The 22,784-nt window shown below is 43.0% G+C and overlaps 1 protein-coding gene across 6 annotated transcripts in view; it reads left to right on the top strand.

Moving 5' to 3' along the window:
* LOC101158610 (regulator of G-protein signaling 17) overlaps positions 1–9,803 on the top strand; it is a 55,313-nt gene extending 45,510 nt beyond the window's left edge. For all 6 annotated transcript variants that reach the window (XM_011477657.3, XM_011477658.3, XM_020704932.2 and 3 more), the window contains one exon: positions 6,433–9,803. In XM_011477657.3, coding sequence (XP_011475959.1) covers positions 6,433–6,621 — 189 coding nt within the window. In that variant the 3' untranslated portion in view covers positions 6,622–9,803. The remainder of the gene's footprint in view (positions 1–6,432) is intronic.
* Positions 9,804–22,784: the final 12,981 nt, after the last annotated feature.

Raw genomic sequence — 22,784 nt, 5'->3', positions numbered from 1 at the left:
AACAACTTTCCCCAGTGGACAATTAGTACGTCTGTCCGTCCGTCCGCACGCCCACACCTATATCTGCTCCGCCAGACGGACACATTGACGGGAATATCAGTTTTGTACATTATTTTGTTCTGTTAACTATATTATTTATGAGGATGAATCGCACAACATGCCAATATTGCAGAACATATTTCACTTTTCTTTCTGCAAATAAGTGTTCATTTGAATTTCTGTTGTAATTTTCGTTTGATTTTTGTGCGTACGCCTGGGTCAGAGCTTGCGTGAAGGACCGCACATTTTCCCGTCAAGTTTGCTTTTTATAAATATCAACTATAGCGTAGAGAGTGGCGTACGCCTTCTTTTGTGCGTACGCAACGTTTATAAATGAGGCCCCTGGTTAAGAAGAACCTTAGTCTTTTTTTCACTTGTTCTTGAATTCAGATTCCATGGAAGGATCCTTTTTGTGGGTTGCGCAGTGGTGTGGTGGTTAAGGCCCCGGTTCAAATCCCACCTGTGTTATTTCTGTGTGGAGTTTGCGTGTTCTCATTCGGCATGGGTGGGTTTTGGCTCTGGCTTCCTGCCACAGTCCAAAAACATGCTTCATAGGGTGAGTAGTGGCTCTGAATTGCCCGTTGGTGTGGTTGTTTGGGACCGACTGTCTCTCTGTGACGAACGATGGACGGGTGAACGGTCAGGGTGCACCTGCTTCTGGGATAAAATCATGCAATCCTGTAACCCTGCACAGGAAATAGGTGGGGATTGACAATGAATGGATGACCTACTCTGTCACATGAAAACCATTTGTTGTCACATTGTATTGTGATTGTTTGCAGCCAGTACTGAAAAAGGAACAGTTTTATCTGGCTTTGAGGAAGGAGCTGGAGTCTTCCTTCCTTCCTTTGTAATGTAACCCTGATGCCATAGGTCAACTGTTTCCTGTAGATGTTCAGCGCAGGTATTTGGGACCATTTCTTCCATGCAGATCTTCTTTAGTGGTGTTTTGAGGCTGTTGCTGGAAACTCCCTCCACAGATCCTCTGTTGGATTGGAGTGAAAAGACTGGCTAGAAGACTAGAACCCTCCAGAACCTCCAGAATCCTGCCTAAAAATCAGTATCCTAATCCTAAAGCATGATGTTTCCACCCCCATGCTTCCCAGTTGGTATGATGTTCTTGTCAGTGATGTTGTGGTTCTTCCATTTTCTAATAATTGTTCTAACAGTTGATCTGTTCTCATCAAGCTGCTTGTTTATTATAGGTCGGTTCGTCGCAGTCTTGTTCGGGTGAACAGTCTTGTTCCTGGTGTACTTTGACAGCTCTTTGGTCTTAGTCATGGTGGAGAAGTTTCAGTCTGACGGTCTATACAGATTACCAGTTCAAACAGGTGACATGGATTCAACAAACCAAGTGGAGGATAGAAGAGCTTCCTCAAGAAGAAGTAACAGAATTCTTGATTGTTTGTTGAAACTAAATCCAAATTTTCTGCACTATTACCACAAAAAACTTTAAAAATCCTACGGTGTTCTTTACTGGATTTTTGTTTTTAGAATCTGTCTTTGTACCATAGATGAAAACAACAGACTCTTATCTATTTAAGTGACTGACAAATACACACAGTATATATCCTTAGCTTTGAAAATAATCTTAGAAAACTAGTTTTTAACGATTGGAAAAAGCCAACAAACATGTGTGAACTAATATTTATTTGACAAACCAGAATCCAGAGGCAGTGCTTGAGAAATATTCTCATTTACTGATGAGATGAAATGGGTCAGACCACAGATACAGTAGCAGACAGTTTTTATACCCACTGAACGCCGCTGTTTGTGCTACAGTCCGGTTCTTGGCTCTGCACTGACCTGCATTCACAGACACAGCAGCTCCTCCTCAACTTTATCCAACTTTATTTCTGCGTTGCATCTTCAAAGTCCCTGATTGGTCAGTCATTACGGACATGCTCAGTGTCCCCCACAGACCCAAACCTTGTGACATATAAGTCCTGCTGATTAACCGTGTGATGGTTGCAAGTCATACCGTTAGACAACGATGGGTCTCCTCTGCTCCAAACAAGCCACTGCTTTGCAGTGCCAGAAGCAGAAGAGTCTGTTTTCAGGCGTGATGAGATGCCGGCATGCTTGTATGTATATTTGTCCACATGTGTGCCACTGGGTGTGTGTACAGTGTGTTTACACAAAGCTATAAACTGCTGGTCTCATCATCTTCAGGCGTGAGAGGCTTTTTATGGACACACATGGAAACCCAGAGATACCCAGACGTTTGTGTTTGGCACCGAAACTGTTTGCACGTTTGCCCTTGATCTGACATGGTGTGTGCATGTGTGTACATGTGTGTACATGTGTGTGAGAGAGTGTAGCCGTCTTTCCTGAATAAGATCAGTGGGAAAACATGAGAGAAAGCTGGTCTTTCTATAAATATCTGCTAGTGCCGAGGCTGCAGGGCCTACCGATCCACTCCGTGTGTGTTAGTTTGTGTGTGTGTGTGTGTGTGTGTGTGTTCATGCCTCTGTGCTAACTGATTAATGACAGAACATCAGAGTGAGAACAAAATGTCAGCCCATAATCCAGGAGCCAGCTGTGGCAGATTTATATGTTGAGTTTGCAGGATAACACAGAATAATTAGTTTGTCTGTGCGAAAAACCTTCGCTCACTTCGCCGCATCCCTTTCCTTCCTTTCCCTCTATTGCAAAGAAAAAGGTGATTTGAAGGAAAGAAAACCCAAAAGGTGAGCGTTGCCATGGGGGGGCAGAATCTGGGGAAGCGGGATTCCCATGAAGGATGGCAGCTCATTTGTGATCCAATAGGAAGATCAGCCTCCACACTGCAATAACAATGAGTCTAAAAACAGGAATGGATACATATTCTTTGCTAGTTCTACGTAAATGGTTTGCATTTTTGAGTTTTATGTACTGAATTGTGGTTCATTTTAATTACAGTGACAAAAGCTAGTGTTATAAGTGGAAAAAAGGCTGCACAAAATGAGGAAAACTCACGATATTAGTGATCAATATTGCGATGACAAATCTGACGATGTAACTTGCGGTTTAAGAACAAATGGCAAAACGACCAAAAACATCATTACCATTTCACTGCAACAGTTTCACAGCCAACAACGTGAGGGGCTCCATCCGATTGGTCAAACGCATAAAAGGATATATTTGATTTGTTAAATACTCCAAACGGCCATAAGATTGTTTTAGAGCATATAAGGTAACCATTTATTGCAATTTCTGCCCTCTTTTGCGATATGCATGTTGTACAGCTTGATGTCGCGATAACCAGAAATTTTCGATTTATTGTGCAGGCCTAAGTGGAAATGATTCATTTTAGAACTAAATAAGATTAGGATCTTAGTACAAGTTCACCCATCTTATTAAATCCTCATAAAATCTAAATCTAGCACGCATTCTTAAAACATCAATCTCATTTTTGTTTGTTTCTAAAATATTGGCAATGAATGCCAGTCTAACTTGTTATAACATCCTTAAAATGGATCCAAAAATGACAGGTGATGAGATGTCATCACCTTCAGAAAATAAATACAAGATCCGCTCTTGAAAATGTGAATAAAATAGAATAAAGCTTTTCTTGAATCAAGCAATTTGAGTTTTTGAGTCATATTTTTCTATTGTCAAGAGGTCGGAGCAAATAGATTTGGACTCAATTCAATGATAATTTCCTTATTTCTAGTTCCCAGCTCCTAAAGAGGCAAACTATTCTCCTCTGTGCTGATTTTGAGGAGAGCTTGGAAAGGTGTAGAACCAAGACGAGTCAACTAGCTTACAGCGTATAAAAGTTTTACAAAAGACATCGTTGTCATGACATTCTGATTCTCTGTGAAGAGGAAGGACATTCATCCACCCAAACACATTTGCATAAATGTCAGGCATAAAAAAACAGGTTGTTGTTTCTGATTTATACGAAAAGTTGTATTAAAAACCGGACCAAATATTTGCTGAACATCCAGACTGTAACATCTTTAAACACCAAAAAAAAAAAAAAAAATCAAATAAAACTGTAAGCAGATGCTGCCAAAATCCTCCAGGACAAAAGAAAAACTTCCAAAGATGAGTCACTCCAGCGTGGAGCTCCAGTTAGAGTGGGAGCTGGACTGAGGAAGAATTGGAGATTAGTGGAAGAGCTAATAGTTTGTTCCCTCTAGTGGATCAGTCAGAGAATACATCTACTTTGGGCCATGACAGTCAAAACGACATTCTTCATCATTTGCAGCATATATGTGGTTAATGTTTTGTTTGATGTTGCCTTTTAGGACACACGTTTATGCATTTGATGCTTTATTTTGATTGGGACCATTTTTATTTTTAAGTCTCACTTTCTGGAAACAAGAAAGAAACAACATGAAGGAAAACAGTTAGCACATTAGGAATGAATTAAATGTTGAAAAACGCTCTACAAATACAGTTTGAAATGATTGATTGTAAATATCCCTGCATGAGCGATTATATCACTCACACGACTGGAAGGAGGCGTTGTTGTGTGTTACAGCTGACCAATGTCTTCACAAGCTTCTACTGGAACTACAACAGTAATCCAGAACATTCCCAGTGTGACATGTATGGAAAACTCTGGGCTTCCAGAGGAATTTTCAGTTATTGCTGAGCCGTAGCCAACTTGGCACGGCTGCTTTAGATGTGGTAGAACCAGCTTACCTTCAATCTGCCACGTACCTGCACGCTGACCTTTAGAGAAGAGAAGGCTTCCCTTTGTCTCTTGCCAGCCCTGATGGAGAACTGGAGGTGGCTACATCCTATTTTAGTCCGAGCCTGGATCTCTTCTCTAATGCCACCGTTCCCTCCGAGACTCTGGAAGATCAGGCTTTGGACCAATTCCCTGTTGAGGATGAGGAGCGTCTGGTTTTGGTTCCTCCTGTCATCAGCTGGAGTCAGAAACCCAGATTTGTGTGGAGCTGTCCTGCCTCTTCTCCCAGAGGGAAAGAACTCTGGGAGGAACTAAAGTTCCTAAGCAGAAGCAGGCAGAATGTGATCCACAAGACCAGAACCTTCTCTTGATCAGGAACCTTCTGCGATGGAGAGGCATTCAGGGAACCTGAAAGAGTGGGAGAAGTGTGAGAAGAACCTGATCTCCCTCTGTCGGATCTGTGAACTGTTCTGATTCCAACAATCTCACTACATGATGTTGGATTTTGTTGACATCCAAGAAGTCCATAGTCTGTGTTTTGCCAAAATGGAAATCTGATTATAAAAACCATTTCTAAATATGTCATGGGGTGCGCTTAAGCCCTCATGCACATCCAGAAGGTTCCAGTGAGACTAAAGCTACGATCACACCCAACATGATCTGTGCATCAGGGGCATCCAGTTTTAATGTCAGGCCCATGTACAGACACAGTCAGAGGTCCTGTGGCGCCTTTTGAGCATCAGGCACAGTGCGGTGGTCTAGCGGCAGCACATTTTGGGCTGATGCTGCAATACGGTGCAGCAAAAATTCTAACGCACAACATTTCCAAAGTCAAACTTTCTGAACATTGGCGAAGAATTTGTGTGGAGTCAATGAAAAAGTCAGCTTTAGCCTGTGGTAGAGTCCAAAATCAACATGCAGGGGAATCTGATCATTCTCCTCTTGAACTGTGATATTTTGTATGGAGACACTGACTAAAAGTTCCTCTAGTCTCAGTCTTAGTTTCATTTTTTCCTTCCTCTGTCTAGTGGGTCTAGATGACCCCACTCCCAATCTTAAAGTGCCTAGGAGAGCACAAGGGGTTACAAGAGGATGCTGGCTGTTTTTTTTGTTTTTTTTAAGTACAATTCCATTTTTCGGTTGTATCATTGCTGCTTTGAAATTTCCCACTACAGTTGAATGGAAGTGACTTTTTTTGATGCAAAATCATTTTCAGAATCCTTTCTGAATATATTAAAATATTGTGTTATTAGTGTTTTTGTTCTAAGGATTTAATTGTGTTTTGAATTTAAAAGATAATGTAATTAAACATTTATTAGTAAAAGCAGCAGGGTTTATATATATTTATAAAAAAATAAACGAAATAAATAAAAGATGATGTCCACATATCTGGACTTGTAATCCTTTATGGGGGCTTAAATCTACTTTTGCAACTTCAGAACTGCAACTTGAAGTTATGATTGAGGTTAACCGTACTTTTCCTCTAATGTATTCATGCCAACTGGTGTCATTTCAAGAACCTAACTGGATTTTTTTTTCAAAAAAAGATTTAAAAAAAAAGAAAGAGCAGAAGAGGAGTATATTTCAAAGTGCTTTTATTTTCTAACACAAATGCAAGAAAAGACATAAAATAAGATCAGATCAGTGGAGTTTATCAATTCACATTGAAATATATGAAATCCTCCTAACAAATGGTTTCAAATGAATGTGTGGAGGTCAAAAGGTCCAGCTTTTGCCCCCGTCCTCCTGACAAACGCGTTTCTCCACAGGTGAGCCTGGACGCCCGGGTGCGGGAGGTCATCAACAGGAAGATGCAGGACCCCACGCCTCACACGTTCGAGGACGCCCAGCTGCAGATCTACACGCTCATGCACAGGGATTCTTACCCGCGGTTCCTCTCCTCCAACATCTACAAGGCGCTCATTCACGGTGGCTCCCGCACCTCCTCGGAGTCTTAGTGCCACTCCTCCCTCCACCGTCCCGCAGGACTGCTGTCACAGCCTTTCATCTCTCCTCTCAAACACCTGCAGCCTTTTTCTACCACATTCGGATTTTCTTCAGAACCAGAATATCTCCGACTGCCACGGCTTTGCTTTGCTCTTTTTCAAGTTTTCCCTCCTTTTTTTCTTTCTTTTGCCTCTTTTAACCTGACACCCCGGTTTTTCTTTTTATCCATCTGTCTTAAAACGCCTGCTATAACACATCCCAAGCAGAACTCGGATCAGCGGAGCGGGTTTACACCGCCAGAAAATTCTGAACCAAACTGACTGAGTTTGCAGGATTCCGCCCCAAAAAAACAACACAACAACACAAAACTGCGATCCTCGTCAGAGCAGCACGTCCCACACCAAACAGGAGTTTATTTTTGTATTCAAACTTTAAAGGGTTTTTATGTAGAATGTATCACGCCGTGTTCTTTTTCTGTCTAATCCATGTTCTCCCTTCGGTTTTTTTTCCTGTTTCCTGCTTTTCTTTTCAATTTTCTACCACAGTCTTTACTGACGGAGGCAAAAAAAACAAACAATTTGGGATTTCTTTTTTCTCTTTTTCGTACGTTTGGGAGATGAGCGACAGAATCTGCTGCGTCTCACCAGGAGAGAGTTTCATCTGTGCCATAAACTTTTAGTGCATCTGAAAAATGCTGGTTTTCTGTTCACCCTGCGGTTGCGCTTTCTTCAGGACGGTCAAGGAAAGACGGCAATCGACGAGTCTCTCCCTGTTTCTGTCTCAGCTGGAGCCCCGGCTGCTCCCTCCGCCCGCCTCCACCGGCCCTCGCTGCCCTTCTTGCTCCCCTGCCGCCTCCCGTTTGCTCCTTTCACTTCTGTTGTCATCAAACGGACATAGGAAGGCTGCCGCTTCCTTCAAACTACTGATTTACGCAAAGACCTGATGTCTATTTTCTAACAGATTTCTCACTAAGGAACATGTTCCTTTTGTTTCTTTGGATTCTCCTGATCGCTCTCGTCCCTGGACCCCCCCCCCCCCTTTTTTTTCTTCTTTTTTTTTTTTTTTTTTTCGTCAGGAGGAGGGAGTTTCTGCTGCGACTATACTGAGTTCCAGCCAACATCACAGATGCTGCAATAAAACACTGGAGTCCAGAAACGCACCGACATGCACACACTTCAAGCACACGTGTGTGACTGTACTCACAGAGCGCGCTCTGGAAGGGCGCCAGGCGATCAGGGATTCCCGTAACAGGTGATGACGCTTACGACCCATCAGGCACAGTAACGGCAATCGGCCAATCGCACCGCAGAGGCTTGCTCCACGCTGACATTCAAACTGAGCATTGGAACAGGGACAGATGAGGGTTTAAATGAAGCCAACAGTTTGGTTGAGACCTCACTCAAACACCTTTGAATTCATGAGCCCCACTTGAAGGAAATGTCTCCAGTGTGCTCATCTTTGGGTGTCCTCTTGACTTCTGTTACTGACGCTTTGATGAGAAGCTATGTTCACACCAAGCGTGTTCTAGACCGTCGGTTTGGCCCAATGTGTTCACCCCAGAGCAGGGAGGGGCTTCTTCTTCTTCTACAGTTTATTAGCGCGTGTGCACCACCTACAGTCGGAAGAGGCTTGGTGCAAAATGTCAAAGCGGTGTAAACCTCGATCCAGTTCTTTTCTGATATATCAAAGACAATTTCCTTTTTATGATCAATTTCCAAATTGTTGGCACTTCCATGAATTATAGCGGACGTCATCCATACGTCACTACCAAATCCAAGTCCCTGATTGGTCAAAGTTCTACCTGGTTTAACTGCCAACGCGCGTTCAACGGCTGTGCATTTTGTGTGTAAAGCCCAAAAACAATCATAGAAACTTGCTATAGCACCTACATAGACTTTTCAACAAAGGTGGGGGCTTGAACGCATGTTGTTGAGGGCGGTGTGAATGTAGCTCCAGTCCTGCTGTCATCCGACACTCAGGCAAAACGACGGCGAAGCGCCTCGGCCTGAAAAGAAACAAGTCATTAGTCAGAGTGGTCCTGCAGCTGAGACGTCTCACTTTACGCTGCGTCTGTGTGAGCCTGCAGAGCGACAGGAGCAGACCTCTAACACTCCACACAGAACTCAGTGGTTCCCAAACAGACGGGCAGGTTTTTTTTTTTAAATGTTATCCTCATCGGGTTTCATTTGGGTTAGCTTTGCTTGATGAACATTTTTGTTCCATGAGTTCAGAGGACCTGACCCAACAGGACAGGCCCCAGCAACCCCATCACCCTGAAAGGGGGATAGAAAATATTAAACAAATATGGAAAAAAACTTTTCAAATTTGAAAAAAAAAATCTATAAATGTGAAAAAAAATCTGCCAGAGATGAAAAAAAGGTCCGTCCAGCAATTCTTATTTTTTAAAACAAAATTCTAGTAACTAAGACGTGTTTTCTCAAACTAATATTATTTTTCTATTGACAATTTTTCGTGAAAAATGAGTCTTTTTACTTTCTTAAGATTTGGTTTTTGCAGAGCATGTACTTCTCTCAAACATATATGTAATTTATTTTTGTTTGTTTACAACTGAGAATAAAAGTTTAATTTGTTCTTTTATAAAGATTAAAAATGCATTGCAATTGTAAAACAAAACAAAAAACTGATCAGTTTTCTGCAAGACTGACAGCCTTGAGTCTGCCTCTGAGAGTACAGTAACACCAACACCCACACACACACACACACACTCCAGGGTGGCGTACCTGGGCCCTGCTGCTGCTGACCTCTGCCTCTGTGACCTCTCACCTTTTGTCCTTGACACTGTCAGATGCTCCCGTGGACGCCTCCTCCTGATTGGCTGCAGGGATCCCCATGGCTGATCTGTGGTTGGTCTATTCGCTGAAGGAGGTGGGAGGAATTTCCAGATGCAAAAACAAAAAAAATAGGAACCAATGAAACACGACTTGACAAATATTTTCTAAAACATAATGAATATGTGAATTGGGAGGATTCCACCCAGTGCTTCATGGGAAATGTTGTTTGGCGAGAACAAATGTCTGTAGTTTAAATTAACAGAAAAAAAAAGATGCCTAATTCTTTACTGGACTTGTCACTCAGAATGCATTTATCTTAGTATTGTTAATGTTATTTATTTTATATTTTGTTGAAACTGTGATTTTAACTGTACATATATAAACAAAAACCCTTGACCATGCATTGGGAAGCAGCGTTGTCTGTTCAGTGTTGGGTCAGTTTACTCTTAAGCATGAACTCGATCTGTTGATGCTAAAATGTGGTCCATAAATTCAAAAAGAAGAAGAGAAAACGTCTGATGAAGCTGGTGGAGATGAGACGAAGAAATCAAGAACTTCTCTGTGAAGTATCGTCTTCAAAAACCAGGACAATATTCCGACACAAATAACCAGCGGACACCCACACAAGGTCAGTTTTACAAAAATTCATGAATTGGGAGGTTTTTATATTTATTTGATCTAAGAGCCCAAATATCCATCCATATGTTGCGTGAAGGGGACCAAACCGGAAGGTTCCACCACTCCAACACAGATTTTTTTTATTAGTATTTTGATTAAAAAACACTTTAAATAAAAAAATATAATCAGACTGGGACTTTAAAACAGAGTCCCGGTTTGCTTGCAAGTGAACCCTGATGTGGTTTGTTACAGTGTGAATTCAAATGGACCAAAAAATACAAAGAATTGACATACGTTCTGTGCATTTTCTAATAAGAAAAGAATGACTGTCTCGCAAATCCTTTGCTGCAGGAATATTCATGGAAGATTTTTATTACTAGACATACGGTGAGGTCAACAAGTATTTGATCACCCTGTGATTTAGCAAGTTCTCCCACTTAGAAAACATGTAGGGGTCTAAAATTGTCATCATAGATGCATTTCCACAGTGAGAGACAGAATCTGAAGAAACATTTAGAAATCACGTTGTACGATTTTTTTTAAAACAATTTATTTGTATATTATTATGACAAATAAGTATTTGATCACTTGAGTTAAACAACTTTAATATTTGGTACAGAAGCCTTTGTTAACAATTACAGAGGTCAAACGGTTCCTGTAGTTCTTCACTAGGTTTCTACACACTGCAGCAGGGATTTTGGCCCACTCCTCCATACAGATCTTCTCAAGATCTGTCAGGGTTCAGGGCTGTCGCTGAGCAACATGGAGTTTTAGCTCCCTCCACAGATTCTCTATTGGATTTTGGTCTGGAGACTGGCTAGGCCACTCCAGAACCTTGATATGCTTCTTAGGGAGCCACTCCTTGGTTTTCTGGCTGTGTGCTTGGGGTCATTGTCACGCTGAAATCCTTGACCCATCTTCAACGCTCTGACAGAGGTCAGGAGGTTTTTGCCCAATATCTCACAATACAGAGCCCCGTTCATCCTCTCCTTAATACAGTGCAGTCGTCCTGTCCCCTGTGCAGAAAAACACTCCCAGAGCATGATGCTTCCACCCCCGTGCTTCACTGTAGGTATGGTGTTCTTGGGATGATGCTCCTCCTCCTTCCTCCTCCAAACACGCCGAATGGAGTTAAGACCAAAAAGTTCTATTTTGGTCTCATCTGACCACAAGACTTTCTCTCATGATTCCTCTGGATCATCAAGATGGTCATTGGCAAACTTCAGACGGGCCTTGACATGGGCTGACTTCAGCAGGGGAACCTTCCGTGCGATACATGATTTTAAACCATGAAGTTTTAATGTATTACTTATAGTGACCTTGGAAACGGTGGTCCCAGCTCTCTTCAGGTCATTGACCAACTCCTCCTATGTAGTCCTGGGCTGATTCTTCACCTTCCTTAGCATCATCGATACCCCACGAGGTGAGATCTTGCGAGGGGCCCCAGTCCGAGGGACATTGACAGTCATCATTAGCCTCTTCCATTTTCTGACAATTGCTCCAACAGTTGTTCTTTTCTCACCAAGCTGCTTGGCAATTGCCCCGTAGCCACTTCCAGCTTTGTGAAGGTCTACAATTTTGTCTCTTGTGTCTTTTGACAGCTCTTTGATTTTGCCCATGTTGGTAGTTAAACTTCTGACTGATTGTGGGGGGGGGGCACAGGTGCCTTTATGCTGACTGGTTGTGGGGGGGGGGGGGGGGCACAGGTGCCTTTATGCAAGCAAACGCCCTCAAACAGGTGCCACTCATTTACAATCATGAGCAGAGTGGAGTTGGACTATTTAAAAGCAGAACAGCAGGTCTTCGCTGGTCAGAAATCTATCTGATAATCAAGTGATCAAATACTTATTTGTCACAGTAATATGCAAATAATTGTTTACAAAAATTGTACAACATGATTTCTGAATGTTTCTTCAGATTCTGTCTCTCACTGTGGAAATGCACCTATGATGAAAGTTTTAGACCCCTCCATGTTTTCTAAGTGGGAGAACTTGCTAAATCACAGGGTGATCAAATACTTATTGACCTCACTGTATCTCAGTGTTTACATGCACACAAACATGTTTGCAGGTGTGTAAATTACAAAGAGCCCCGCCACAGACACGCTAGACACATCACCGGTCAGCTTTAGAAGAGCCGTGTCATCCAGACATGTCTTTCCATCTGTGTTTGAAGTGAACAGAGTGGACCCGCTGCAGCTAACGCTCCTTTTTTTTACTGCCAACAGTCTAAGGCAGGGGTCGGGAACCTTTTTGGCCAAGAGAGCCATAAACGCCACATATTTTGAAATGTAATTTCAAAAAAGCCGTACATTAATGTAGTGTCCCTTTCCCACACTGAGGCACGGAGACTTAACCTCTTTTAAGGTTCTTTATTCTGGTTACTGCAGACCACAACAAACGCCGTATGATTAATTCAGCAACTCATGAATCTCTCCCGCCGAGACGAGAGAGAGCGCTTCTCCCAATATTATATTCCCCCCCTCCCGCTCCAGTCCTCCCATTTCCCTTATTCGGCCCATAGCTGAACCCCATTGGTCCAAACTCCCTAACAACAGGCTGAGCGACAGAACTGAGGGCCAATCAGATCTCTGCTTGATGCGTTCAATGAACTCCAGAACTTAAAAGTCGTCCCAACAGCCATCCAACTCAGTCCGGGACAATATGTTTAAAACTAAATATACAAGTGAATGTGTGCATTTGTTGTAATTTCAACATTTTTAAAGTACAATAAGTCTGTGGATTCTTTTTAATAACATTGTTATGCTGTTGCTGATAAATGATGAGTATTTCTCGTGGTAGTTTTGCTGATGGTCTAGTCTGGTTGATTCGTGGTGAGTTTCTGCTTCATGCAGGCGTTGAGACTTTAAACGTCATCGTAGGTCTGAATGTTCTGTAGATGTGAGACAGACTGATCACATGCAGACGTGGAGCCAAACACACACTCACACGCTGCAGTGAGTGACGGGCAGCGGGTTTTACGTTTTTACAATCCCTGCGCGATTCACCTGCTGCCAGTGCCCACAACCCCCTCACCCCCACCCTCTGCTTTCTTCCTCACACATCCCGTGCCTAAAACTGCGCGCTCTTTCTCAGAGACGGGAGCGCGCAGTTTTAGGCACGTCAATTCACAGGTTTACGGTTGGTACAAACTCTGTGAAATAGTAGATAATAGTAAACTGATAATGCTGGCGCAGATTTTTCTCTCCAAGCACCACGCCTCTGGCATCACATCGCGCCCGAGAAGGACTGGTCTAATAAAAAATAAAAAAGTATAATTAAAGATTTGTCTGCGAGCCACATGTGACCATCAAAAGAGCCATATATGGCTCGCGAGCCATAGGTTCCCGACCCCTGGTCTAAGGAAACCCTCACAGGCATTGAGAGCGAGGTTGGAAAATCTCACGCTGGCGTCCATGTTCTCAAATACCGTCACTGTGCCTGTGGCCTGGCAGCACAGCATGACTTCAGTCTGCTTTCCATCCAGGAAGAAGACGCCTCACCGGCTGAGTGTGGTATACGACAGACCCCTTTCACCACCCCCTCTCCTCCGCCTCCTCATGTGAGGAAGAAGACTCCTCAGCTCTGTTTCTACAACAAACATTGTAGGAGCTTTCTCTGTTTTTCTCTCACACCGTTTGTCATCCCGGCAGTTTAATAAAAAAAAATTAAAAATCCTGACTGTTTTTTTCAGTTAAAACTTTCATTTCTGTTTGCATTTTCAGGTTTTTTTCATCTTTTTCTTTCTATTTCCACTCTTTCTTGGCTAAAAAAAAAAAAAAAGATTCTTCAGTGTACTTTTCCTCCTCAGTGTTTGTTGACACCACCCATGTACTGCTGATCAGTAACGGATGCTTAAATTCCCAATCTTGCTAATCTGCAGTGAACTGCCCCCCCCCCCCCCCCCCCCGGTATTGTAATGTTCCTTGTGACATGTTTGGAACGTATTGGTTCATGTCAAAGCTGGAGCTGGAGCTCCAACTGTTTTATTCTCCTATATAATGAAAACAACTGATTTTCATTGTTTCTTTTCTGGCTGTTGCTCCTCTCCTGAAGCTGATGTTCACACAGCCTCAGCTCAGGCGTCTGGCTCCCCAGGAGACGAAAGCAGGAGGCCATCAGCACACGTCTACTCAACTTTAAGGCCTTTAGTTCCAGATCCTGTCTTCTGATTGAGCTTCATCCATAAATACGTCACATTATGTAGTTTAAGTAATTATAAAACCTGTTCACATTGGTAAAATACTTTTTACTGCTTTGAGCCAGAGAGATGATCTTTGTACATACTGGCAGCTGGCGCCCTCTATAGGACACCTCAGCTCACAGCTGCCTGCATCATAGATAAGGACCAAGAAGCATATTTGTCCCCTGAACCCTAGTGGGGTCCAGATGACCCAACTCCCAACGTTGGGAGTTGGGTCATCTAGACCCACTAGACAGTGCTCTGAACCTTTTTTCTTCAATGATTTGTGATCTTCACTGGTGTCCATGGATTACAGGAAATCCTCTCCACCTTTGTCATGGTAGGGAGAACACGTCAATGTAAGGTTGGGGTCATCTGGACCCCACAAGATAGCACAAGGGTTAAAGCTACAGTAAAGAGAAACTCCTGTAACATCTGCAGCTGGTTATGAGACCCAAACTGACCCCGTCTTTGATAGTCTGCTCACTTTTTTCACAAGCTTTGTGCCCCAGACGCGTGTGGGAGGAGCTACTGACGAATGTGTTTAGCCTGATCGGTCACGGTGTCTGTGTATATCTCATTCAAAAATTGCATGACAGAGGTCAGATTTGTTTATTTTATGGAGCTCTACAAAGACCTTGAAAATCCCATTTAATGTTTGGGTTTGTGAGGTCATTCAGCGACTCTCCCAGTACGGGGAGCTTCACTCCTGCAGCGCAGGCTGCATCCGAATGGCGGACGCTTCCGTGACCCAGATGGAAGAATGCTGTCTATGCCCAACACGGCGATTTCAACTCGATTATGTGTTACAATTTTAGTGCCCACTCTGCAGGAAGTTTGCATGTACTTTGCACAGTCCAATCATGGTTTTTTTGTGATCCACACATGTGCTTTGTCACATAATTCAGGAGCCCCCCCTCCCCCCTCCCTCCTGGGCTCCGTGAGTGAGCAATGGTGGCAAAAAGTCTCGTCTTCCTACCTATTGGCTAAAAGTGGTTGAAACCAATAATGCAAGGGAAGGAGGAGGCCATGTTGGTTTGTTGTTGTTCTCTGAAGAGGCAGTTTTTAAGAATAATTTATGTGTGTATAAGTGTTGGTAAAGTATAAATGTTAGAGAGGCCTGCTTGGGAAATCATGTCTTTTTTTTTTAAGCATCCTGTGGAGGATCTTCATCTGTGAAAGCAGCACTTCCTTTGGTGAGTTGAACTTATGCTTTTGCTCTGTTTTTTTTGTTTTATCTGAACCACACTGTCTATTTATTTTTCTTTCATTCATTTAATTTTTGGATGTAATGGACTGCCCCACCCACTTTACTCTTAACCCTTGTGCTATCCTAGGCACTTTAACGTTGGGTCATCTAGACCCACTAGACAGTGCTCTGAACCTTTTTTCTTCAATGATTTGTGATCTTCACTGGTGTCCATGGATTACATGAAATCTTTCCACCTTTATCCACCTTTGTCATGGTAGGAAGAACACGCCAATGTAAGGGTGGGGTCATCTAAGATAGCACAAGGGGTTAAAAGGCACAGCTGTGCCATTTATTCAATTATTGAGTTGAAAACTTTATTTGGATGTGCATTAGCAAACAGGCTCATTTAACGTTAAAAGAAGATTCCTATTCAAGTGTTTTGTTTCCTACATTAACCATATGAGTGACTCGGCTACCACAAAAACTAAATGCATTGTGGGAAACTACTTGCTTTTCTTGAAGAACTACAGCCGTCGACAGCAATCCCAACTTTTTGTTGTCGTTCAGTCTCGCTGCAGCGCAGCATTCGCCTTCAAGTCAGACATCTTTCCCCGCCCCCCGGCTGGTCTGACCCAGGCTCCAGAGGGGTATTCCAGAAAGGAGGTTATGCTGGTTACCACGGTAAGTTTGAAGCTAAGGAAGTGGATAACCTCAGCTTTCGGTTCCGAAAATGGAGGTACAGTATGTTTCAGGGTATGTCAAGTTGCCATGGCAACTCATGCTCTGAACATAACCTGGTCTGGAGCAGGTTTAGTTGAAGGTTAGTTTGTTTTCAGAGAGGTGAAGCAGCATGGCGTGTCCATTTGAAGATGATTTAGTGGATGAAGAAGCTCAGATAATACTTTTTCCACCGTGAGAGGGTGATAAGACCACATATGGACGTTGGAAAAATAAACTTTTTTACTTTGATTTTATTCAATTCAATTCAATTTTATTAGTATTGCCCAAAATCACAACAACAGTCGTCTCGATGGGCTTCGAAGTAAAACATGAAATCAAAAGGATCACGAATACAAAGAGTTCAATAGAAAAATACTAAAATGAACTAACAAACTGACTAAGCTATACTGGCATCCCTGCCCTTAGACCCCCCTTCGCGGTAAGGAAAAACTCCCAAAAAAAACGGATTCCGGAAAAAAAGAAGAAACCTCAGGGGTGCCCACATGAAGGAGGGATCCTCCCCCAGGACGGACAGGCGATTTACCAGAACTCATAGAGAAGAATTAACTTATCTAACGCTACAACTACATATATAAAGTCCAGCAGATGAGCTTCATCCAGCCGTGGTTGGGGGGTCAATCAAAGACGCGAGTCAAGCCGGAGACAGGAACCACAGCCAGGTGTAGGAGCAGGAGCAGAGACGAGGTACTCGGTCAGGTACAGAGCAGAGACGAGCCAGAGATGAGCCAGAGGCAGGATCCACAGCCAGGTGTAGGAGCAGGAGCAAAGGCGAGGTAAACGGTCAGGAACAGGAGCACGGATGAGCCAACTGGAGTCTGGAAGCACTCCCACTCCCCAGGAGGGGAGAGGAATAGAGGGACAATACATGAATCGCACTGCACCAAACAGAGGCATGGAGAACTAAATGATAAATTATGATCAAGAATAGAGGAGAGGAAGGGTAGAAGTACAAGATAAAAGAGGACAGAACCCCAGTGCACCATAGTTACCCCAGCTTCAACTTCTAGCAGCCTTTTAAAACAAATAGTTATTATTAAGTTTAAACAAATTAACATTAAGTTAAATAATCTCTGAACACTAACTAGTCTGACAATAAGCCTGTCCAAAGAGGAATGTTTTCAGTCTAACTTTGAATGTAGAAACTGAGTCGGCCTCTCTTACATGAGGTGGGAGTTTATTGCATAAAACAGGGGCTTGGTGGCTAAACGCTCTACCTCCAATCGTACTTTTACTAATTCTAGGAACCACAAGCAGTCCTGTATTTTGCGAGCGAAGTGTTCTTATTGGATGGTAAGGGACTATGAGGTCCTTAATATAGGACGGGGCCATTCCATATAAGGCCTTATAGGTTAACAGGAGGATCTTGAACTTGAGTCTAGAATCAACTGGGAGCCAATGGAGCGAAACTAACACAGGAGTGATGTGATCTCTTCTGCTAGTTCCAGCTAACAATCTAGCTGCTGCGTTCTGAACAAGCTGGAGACTTCTTAAGGAACTCTTAGGACACGCTGCTAACAAGGAGTTACAGTAATCCAGCCTCGACGTAACAAATGCATGGATGAGTTTTTCAGCATCACTCTTAGAAAGTATATTTCTGATCAAAGCAATATTCCGCAGGTGAAAAAAGGCAGATCTACACGCCTGAGATATCTGAGCCTTAAATGATCAATCCTGGTCACATAAAACCCCAAGGTTTCTAACTGTGGAATTGGGGGCTATACTTATGCCATCCAGGGAGACTATCTGACCAGACAGAGCATCTCTGAGGTTTTTAGGACCAAGTATAATGACCTCAGTTTTTTCTGGGTTCCAGAGGAGGTAATTAATTGTCATCCAGGTCTTGATGTCTCTGATGCAGGCACTCAGTTTCTCTATATTGTCATTCTGGACAGGTTTCATGGATAAATACAACTGCGTATCGTCGGCATAACAATGTAAATTAATGCTGTGTTTCCTGATTATGTTTCCTAGGGGTAATATATAAAGCGTAAACAGGATCGGTCCCAAGACTGAGCCCTGTGGGACTCCATAGTTGACTCGAGTGCACTGAGAGGAATGGCCATTTACATTAACGAACTGATACCTATCGGACAGATAGGATTTAAACCACTGGAGGGCAGATCCTCTGATCCCTATGTCCTGCTCTAGTCTATGGAGTAAAATACTGTGGTCAATAGTGTCAAAGTCTGTACTGGTAAATGGTAAATGGCGTATACTTATATAGCGCCTTTCTTCCTACAAGGACAAAGCGCTTTACAGTCACAGACCCATTCACACACACATTTACTCACACATTCAGACACTGGTGGCGGCTCCGCTGCCAAACACAGGCGCCCGCCCACCACCAGAGGCAAGGTGGGGTTCAGTGTCTTGCCCAAGGACACTTCGACTCATGGGCGTGCAAGGCGGGAATCGAACCTGCAACCTTACGATCATGGGTCGACCGCCCTTCCGCTGCACCACGGCCACCCACTGAGGTCCAACAGGACCAGAATAGAAAGTAGTCCCTTTTCTGAGGCCAATAACAAGTCATTAGAGACTCTAACTAGTGCAGTTTCCGTACTGTGGTGTGGCTGTTGTCCTGTAGGTGGCAGTAAAGCTGCTTAACTACAACTCTTTCTAGGATTTTAGAAATAAAGGACAGGTTTGATATCGGTCTATAGTTGGCCAAGATGCTAGGATCCAAACTGGGCTTTTTCAGAAGAGGTTTAACAACTGCATATTTAAAAGACTGTGGCACGTAACCCGTTTCCAGAGAGGTATTTATCATTGTTAATATGGGATCATTAATTAGGGGAAAAGTTTCTTTAAAAAGTCTAGAGGGAATTGGGTCTAACAGACACGTTGAGGATTTGGAGGATGTAATAATTGATGTTATTTCCGCTTGATCCACAGCAGTGAAGCAGTCTAATGTTACAGAGGTTTCTATGGATGCCTCCATTTCTACCGCTTCAGCCTGCTCTGGGCTGATAGTAGGAATAACTTGATTTAACTTATGTCTAATATTTGAGATTTTACTATCGAAAAATGTAAGAAAATCATCAGAGCTGAGAGAAACAGGAACATGTGGTTCTACTGAGCTCTGACTGCGAGTTAATTTAGCAATAGTGCTAAAAAGAAATCTTGGTTTGTTTCCATTCTCTGATATTAAGGTTGAATAGTACTGGCTTCTAGCTCTACGCAGAGCTTTTTTATAATTTAATAGGCTATGTTTCCAGGTATCCAGAGACTGCTCTGAACCGGAGCGGCGCCATTCTCTTTCCAACTTACGGGTTTCTTGTTTAAGAGAACGAGTTTCAGCGTTAAACCACGGTGCTACTCGGTTTTGTCTAACGAACTTAGGTTTCAAGGGGGCAACAACATCGAGTGTACTCCTGAGGGCTTGTAAGGCATCATTAACAAAGTGGTCATTTATACTAGGACTGATACTATGGGAGCTGGTCTCAGAGTATTTTCTCAGAATATCACTAAGTACTGGCTGAACTGTGTGTTTAAACTCAGACACAGAACGGTCAGTTAAGGTTCTTCTAAGCTGTTTCTTATTCACTGGGGCAGAAAGATGTTCCAGTGTAAACTGGAAGGTAATCAGAAAGTGATCAGAAATGATGGGGTTAAGAGGAAGGACACTCAGCTGGCTGATCTCTATACCATGGGTTAGAACAAGGTCCAGGGTGTGCTTATGACAGTGAGTGGGTTCATTCACACTTTGGGTGAAACCAGCATCATCTAATAAAGCTGCAAAAGCCTTTCCTAGGCAGTCACTGGGGTCATCAACATGAATATTAAAATCCCCTAATATTATAATTTGATCAGAATCTAAGACAATAGTCGATAGGAAGTCGGAAAACTCAGTTAAAAATTCTGAATATGGGCCGGGGGGGCGATAAATAATTATGAGTAAAACAGGTTTTCGAGTTTTCCTGTTTGGGTGACTTAAACATGTTTATAAGTCATTTGAAAGCATCATATTGTCTTTAATTTTAGGGCTGAGAAGTAAGCTAGACTGTGATATTACTGCCAAACCACCTCCTTTCCCTGAAATCCTGGATTTCTGATAGTTAGCATAAGTGGGGGGGGCTTCATTCAATCTAACATAGTCATCCTGATGGAGCCAAGTTTCTGTTAAGGCTAAAAGACTAAGATTGTTATCAGTAATTAACTCGTTGACTAAGAGGGACTTGGAGGAAATGGATCGAATGTTTAATAAACCGCATTTAATGACATCATAATTCTGCTTGTGAGAACTGCTGTCTGTCACTTTGAGGTTTCTATGACGCGCTCCTTTCATTTGTCTTTCAGCACATAAGCTAAAGCTAGGACCTGCTTGACTTTCCCTGCATGGGTTTTGCACCGGCACTAACCCTAAGGGAGGCTCAGAGGAGCGTTTTACACTGCTGCTCTGCGCCCGGGTCTCGTCTCTGGATTGTCAGGTTAACAGACTAAGGCTAGCAGAAATGTTTCTAGAAAGAAGAGCGGCACCGTCCCGGGTGGGATGGACGCCATCTCTCCGCATGAGACCGGGCTTCCCCCAAAACGCGCTCCAATTATCCACAAAACCAACGCCGTTTTCTGGGCACCATCTAGAAAGCCAGCGGTTAAATGATGAAAAGCGGCTGTACATTTCATCACTGACTAAGTTCGGCAGAGGACCAGAGAAAATTACAGTGTCGGACATCGTCTTAGCCAGTTTACACACCGAAGCTACGTTTAACTTAACCACCTCTGATTGTCTCCGTCGGGCATCATTACCGCCTGAGTGAATCACGACTCGACGGAACCTGGACTTACTCTGAGCTAACATCCTAAGGTCCCCTTCGATGTCACCAACTCTGGCCCCCGGATAACACCTGACTAGCCGCTGGGAGCTCCACGTTTCTAACTTCAGAAGAGCCTATAACCAGAGTTGAGAGTTCAGCAGGTGTGTCGCTAAGGGGGGAGAACCTATTACTAACGTGGAGTCTCGGGTGCCCTGAGTTTTTGCGTTTAGCACTATGTTTCCTCCCAACCGGTGCAAACCCCTGACTGTCTCCCGGCTGTTGGGAGGGCGCTGGGGTGCTAACTAAGTTAGCCCTGGTAGCGCGGCCCGCGCTACGAGTAACGACCTGGCTAGCCGGCTTAGCTTCCACTGTGCGGAGCCGAGCTTCTAACTGCTCCAGCCTGGCCTCCAAGTCTAACACAAGACTACACTTAACACACCTACCGCTATCTTCACTAAAGGAGGCAGGATCATCACTAAACATATGGCACATGGGGCAGGAGAGAGGAGGAGAGGTGGAAGGAGTGGTGGCCATGCTAGGTTCTAAGCTAAGGCTAGCGGTGTTTAGGTAAAGAGAAGTGGTCTATTTAGCAAAATGAGAAAGTCAACAGCAAGCGGTTTAACAGGGGCAAATTCGCTAATAAAAGGTACTAGATGTGAACCCTTAGAGTAAGCAATAGTAGTAAGGCTAATGCCAAACAAGAGGACAGCAGTCACACACGACTAGCACTGGGAATAGCTCACCCGGAAATAACGTTGATCTCCCAGTTGATCTAACAGTTATTTGCTCCAGTTAAGATAAATAATTATTTTGATTTCAGTCAACCTAAAAATAACACAGTTATAAGACAGTTATTTTACTTTCATTCAAATTAATTCAATTAACCCTTGTGCTATCTTAGGTGACCCCAGCCTTACATTGACATGTTCTCCCTACCATGACAAAGGTGGATAAAGGTGGAAAGATTTCATGTAATCCATGGACACCAGTAAAGATCACAAATCATTGAAGAAAAAAGGTTCAGAGCATTGTCTAGTGCCTAGTAAAGTGCCTAGGATAGCACAAGGGTTAAGTAGTTGTAACTTTGGTGCTGGTGTTAGATTGGCACCGCTAGGGATTGTGGGATACCATTCCCTTTGCCTGTCTGGAGGGATTTGGGTTTAATTGTTTAGCTGTTTTAATGTGTTTTGCCGAGTTATTTTGTCCAGTTATATTTAATTCTTTCTGCACCATGAGAGGGAGGGAGAGGATGATGAGTTTATATAGCACCACTACTGATCAAGAGTGTAATGTTAAAGTCAGAGTAAAAGTAAATGTCATAATTTTTCATGTTGCAAATCCGTTTTCTGCAGCCTCAAACTTAGACATATGAGAGTTCAAGAATTACAATAAATTAAGATGGAAAAAAATTTAATTGAATTGGAGTAATATGACATTTAGTTAAGTATGTAAATTTGAGTTGTAAAAAAATCATTGAGTTGGATAGACGTAATGAATTAGGTTGAATAAATTTAACTCAATTCTTCTTTCTCTTTCGGCTTTTCCCATCAGGGGTCGCCACAGTGAACAAGTCGCATGGTAAACTTGGCAATGTTTTATGCCGGATGCCCTTCCTGACGCAACCTTCTCAAAGCAACCGGGCTTGGGACTGGCACAGAAGTAGAGAAGGGAACAGGGAGCAGCCCGGATTTGAACCCTGGTTTCATGGGTGGAAGGCGCCGCAAACCAGCACGAGCTAAACCGGCTCCCGAATAAATTTAACTCAATTACTTGTTACCAATTGAATTTATTAATTTAAGTTGGATAAGTTATATAAACATGCGTCACAGTGAAAATAAGATCACAAACTCTCTTTTGATGATGCAGCCGTGTTACTTTCTTGATGGAAATAT

Source organism: Oryzias latipes, chromosome 7 (genome assembly GCF_002234675.1).
Source record: "Oryzias latipes chromosome 7, ASM223467v1".
NCBI lineage: Eukaryota > Metazoa > Chordata > Actinopteri > Beloniformes > Adrianichthyidae > Oryzias > Oryzias latipes.
The sequence above is the reverse complement of the archived record's forward strand: the minus strand, read 5'-3'. Positions and strand labels throughout refer to the sequence as shown.